Below are 5,000 nucleotides of genomic sequence, written 5' to 3' on the forward strand. Positions count from 1 at the left end.
CCCAAGCTAAACAAAAGGATTTGATTTGTCCGTCTGTGTTTCTGTAGCGGTTTGAGTTGTACGGAAAGGGGTGTTAACCCTTCGACAACCCCTAACCTGGAGGACCAGGTGACTCAAAAAAGGGGGAGTCACACACCATTAGTCGCCTTTTACGACACGCTGGCTTGGCGTTGGGCTATTCTTGACCCTCTCAGTTAAGCGACCCCGGACACCACACGGGGAAACAAGCAGCTTGGTTCTAAACAAATAAAATGGGTATTTTTTATTCTTAATGCTGGCTAGAACTTTTTCACATGTCATGTGATCAGAATGTATGATAGTCAAAACATGATCAGATTTATAATGTTTTTCTCCTCTGGATACACTTTTATGTTCGTCGGAGAATGGCGTCCGCCATTTTCCCGATAGTTTAGAACCAGTTACTAAGTTACTTTGCGTCATTACGAGGGAAGTGACGTCAAGACAACTGAAGCCTTTTCCCACCCCAAAAGAGTTTACACCACCCACCACACCTTGAGAGACACCATTGTTAAACTCTTTATGTGTCCAGCTCTGTCACCAGCTATTCATCTTGTGGAACAAATCATCGGGACCGTGTGTGGCACGAGTCGGAGTTGTTATCGTTGACTGTTGAAGTGATTACGGAGATTCGAAGTCGATTAATAGGTGTGTCCGTCTGTGCGGACAGCTGTTGTATATTTCTCTTTTAGTCTTGATTTCGGCCTCAAGAGGATATTTGACGATAGTTTATTTTTCTTCCAGGCATAAACTGCATTGTGTATCCTGTTAATTTTTATATAAAAATGTCCATGAAATACTATGGTTTAGCTTGTTAAAATTATTTTCCGCTTAGTCCTACATAAGAAAACGGCAAATTACTTGGTTCAGCCCACTTTTCGACAAAAATGTCCTATATTAATCATGTGTTACCCACAGCTTCAATCCTGTATTGTGTATGATAAATCAGATTCTAAAAAGTGATTTAAATGTCTAAATTAATAAGTATTATTTGGATTGCAATACCTCTTTGAGAGAAATGAAAATAAGTTTCTAAATCTATCTAAATCTCATTTCGAATTCTAAAACATTTTAAAGCTCTAAATCTAATTTATATTCCTGACTGTGGCCTGGTTCACATATTAATATATAATTATCAAAAATGACAAAACTAGATTTAACTTACCGATTACAATAAGATCACTGGCCGTTATTTGATCTGTTTTGTTAACTTGTTCAGCACACCTCTTCTTTCTTATAACAGGTCGTGGCGGGGTCAATGCCGTGCAGATAAATGTGTCAGTATCTGACACACTGATTGAAGGAATAACTGCAGTCAACTTAAAGGCATTCACATCAAAACTGGTCCTCTCTCCTTTCAAAACGACATTGGTCAGTTGACCTCTGATCGTCATTATTGGGGCGGGATTTCCCCAGGCAATGCATATAAAAGTCACTGGATCTCCTACTCTTACTTGGACGCTAGAAGTGTTTTGGTCGTTGATTGTATACGATTCGAGGATGGCTGGGTCTGTAGGATGAAAAAAAACCCCATTGAGTCTTTATCAATGCATGAATTTTAATATCGCTATTGCAATAGCTGTAGTAGTAGTAGTAGTAATAGTAGTAGTAGTAGTAGTAGTAGTAGTAGTAGTAGTAGTAGTAGTAGTAGTAGTAGTAGTAGTAGTAGTAGTAGTAGTAGTAGTAGTAGTAATAGTAGCAGTAGTTGTTGTTGAAGTAAAAGTAGTAGTAGTAGTAGTAGTTGTAGTAGTAGTAGTAGTAGTAGTATTTTTAATTCAGAAAAGTGAGTGGAGCAGGCACTTGTGTTGGTAACAACAAGAGATGAAGTGAGTAGAAAAGTGCCGGAAGACAATAGAGAATAAAAAAATTTTCGCGGCGGTGGTGGGATTTGAACCCGCGACCTAATTGGTACGACAACTCCGCCTGGCCGGCGAGAGCGTGACTCTACCGTATGAGCTATCCACGAACACAAAATATTCGTATCAAATTCAGGTCATTCCTAGAGCTCTCTCTCACCGACTTCTGGAGACTGCGGGTTCACCACACAACCATCGAGAAGTAACCTGGCCAGCAGTTAATCTTAATAGCCAATATTCTCAACACAAACATATAACATAGAACCGATTGAGACATTGAGTATGCTCCGGTATATGGGGTGAATTTTTAATTCAGAAAAGTGAGTGGAGCAGGCACTTATGTTGGTAACAACAAGATATGAAGTGAGTAGAAAAGTGCATGTGTAAAACTGTCTGTGAATGATACAATGCAAGCTATATGAGATTCTGTAATTACAAACTATTGTATAAAGCATTTAAAGGATAATTCCTATCAAGCCTTTAGTAAGATAAGATAAGATAAGATAAGCCTGATATATAACCGTTTCTGCTGGATACTTACGAAGAACATTGAGTTTAAAACTTGTTACTTTGGAATATTTTCCAGTCTCATGTGTAGCTCCGCATGTAAATTTTTCTTGATTGAAAGACCTATCGATGGTGATGTTTGTGGTCAATTCCGTAGTTCCGGATGTCTTTGACTGGTGGAAGAGTAAAATCAACGTTTATTTTAAGACAATGGATTGCAAATGTAAAGGATAAATCATATGTGAACATAATATTAGTAGGGATAATACCCTCACCTAACTATGGGTTTGATATAACACTGCTTTGGCGTTCAATTGTTGTGGATCTTGCGTGCTGTCCAGAATGTATTTGTTTTGCATCCTATGCCTTGATGAACCATAGTAGATTAACCCTCTCCTTACCACCTGCAGCAAAATTGTCACATTTGTTACGACACAATATACATATTTTTTATTCAGATTTATTTTGTACATCATAAACTTTGAAGAATAATTTTTGTTTAATTTATAGGAACATAACGTTGTTTTGTAGAGAGCTTGATTGAGTTAAAAATCAATTTTTTGCTGGCTAAGCCTGCCATTTTAGGAAAATTACTGAAAATGATCGGTAAGGAGAGAGTTAAAGTAGATTAAAGCTTTGCTAAAACCCAAAAAAAAAAACTATAGGTGTGCACATTTGTTCGTTTCCTCAAAACAGTGAGTTTTGCAGGTTTTTCCACTTTCACATCGATTGTAGATCATCGTAAATTATCAATTTACCCACGGCGACTAACAGGAGTACTGGGGGAGAATGGACAATGATGGTCACATCAGAATTTGTATTGATCCTCAGGGGAATTTTTCTTCAGGACCTATCTTGATAAATCGACTGATAGAACCCAATCAAAAGTGAGGAATAGGACTAAATGTCTTGTTCGAGGCAAAAGCAAAATATTGTTAATTGGACATACATTGGCCTTATCCCCTCGGCCATCTCACTTTCTAATGAATCTTTAGCTACAACAAATAAATTTCAAACAAAGTTAGAAAGCATGTTTGTAATAGTATTATGATGTAATTTGCTCGGAAAAAAATAAAAATATTATACTCTTCCTCCACGACATTAAAAGATATCGTTTCTCACGAAGGAATGTAGATAATTCATCAAAAAATATGTCTGATGTAGGAATCATCCATGGTTGTCCAGGTGAGCAAATTGGGGGTTAATACTCTTGCCCAAGGAAAAAAATCGAAAATACCTGAAGCGGGGCTCAAACACGAGACCTTCCGGTCACAGTGCAATGCCTTAATCACTTGGCCACTCTCCCCCCCCCCCCATTTCCTCGGAAAAGGTTAAAGACATTGAAGATCTTACCAAGTCTACCAACTCTAGTTTTGTGTATTATTTACTTGGTTAAAACTCCAGAAATAGACCCTTATTAGCAAGAGAGTCACAAAAAGGAGTAGCTATATTATTTGGCTGGAGAAAATTTGAAATGTTTTATAAATGAGTAATATGATGATAATACAAATAGCTGAAATAATGGGGTGAGGGTGGCTTATAACAACCTTGTACTGCAGTTTGCCTACCTGTGATACATATGAGAGAGTGACTTTACTGACTACTGGTATACCCCCATCCACGTTACACTTGACGTACAGCCAATCTCCTGTGTCAATCTCCACGGTGTCACCGTCTGCGATTTTCGTGACCTTGTCTCCAATGGTCACCTCAATGGTCGGAGGATTATCAGGTGGTACTGGATTGTAAAAAAAAATTCCTAATGAGCCAATACGCCAATAGAGCTTGAGATTAAAATCATTTTTATCAATGTAAATCAAAATGTGTAATTGCTTGTTACACATTAGATAGAATGCTTATCTATTAAAAAGTGAATTCCATCAGGTCTATACAGCACACATTGCTGTGGGAAATGAGTGCCCTGCCAATTAAACTTTTGGGACATGGTATTAAAAATATATAGATTTGACTATTGCATTTTACGCTAAAAAAACATGAATCCCTAAGTGGTAATAGAACAGGCCCAATATTATGAAACAAGAAAGCGAACTACCGTGATTGGAGTTCATGTGCTCAGGCACAGATTTAATCTAATCCCCCCCCCCTCCCAATGGTTTGTTTGAACCATTATCACTTACATATGATCATAGGAACATTTAACATCAGAGGACCAGCCTCAAACATCAAAAAGACCAATTTGTTCAACAATGCCGTCAATTATAACTGTGATATCAATCATCTCTCTACAGGAAACGAACATTTCGAATAACGGCATGATTTTGCCAAAGATAGACTTATCACTTTCGACAGTGTCAATACACACTACGGTCTTGAGTTTATTATAGCCAACACAATAAAGCTACATAACCACTTTACAGTTAACTATAGAATAGCAGCCATAAGAATCGAGCTCAACTCAAAGATTTTCACCATCTTTAATGTATATGCCCCCCCCCCCACCCCACTCAGTACTGACCAATGAAGATTCCAAAGTCATAGAGGAATTTTATAACAACCTTCCAGACTCTTAAAAAAACCATAAAAAGAAAGAGAGTTACCATTCTGATCTGTGGATATTTTCACTCAAAAGTGGGCAAAATCAAAGATGAAATTGAAAGA

General features: G+C 37.6%; 1 protein-coding gene across 4 annotated transcripts in view; it reads right to left on the reverse strand.

Annotated features, from left to right (window-relative positions):
• LOC144960110 (uncharacterized) overlaps positions 1–5,000 on the reverse strand; it is a 97,954-nt gene that overhangs the window by 8,965 nt on the left and 83,989 nt on the right. For all 4 annotated transcript variants that reach the window (XM_078893077.1, XM_078893078.1, XM_078893076.1 and 1 more), the window contains 3 exons: positions 3,950–4,119; positions 2,416–2,554; positions 1,184–1,528 (listed from right to left, as the gene is read on the reverse strand). In XM_078893077.1, the coding sequence (XP_078749203.1) occupies positions 1,184–1,528; positions 2,416–2,554; positions 3,950–4,119 (654 nt within the window). The remainder of the gene's footprint in view (positions 1–1,183; positions 1,529–2,415; positions 2,555–3,949; positions 4,120–5,000) is intronic.

Source organism: Berghia stephanieae, chromosome 14 (assembly GCF_034508935.2).
Source record: "Berghia stephanieae isolate SIO BIC M18660-M18661 chromosome 14, UCSD_Bste_1.3, whole genome shotgun sequence".
Classification (NCBI taxonomy): domain Eukaryota; kingdom Metazoa; phylum Mollusca; class Gastropoda; order Nudibranchia; family Aeolidiidae; genus Berghia; species Berghia stephanieae.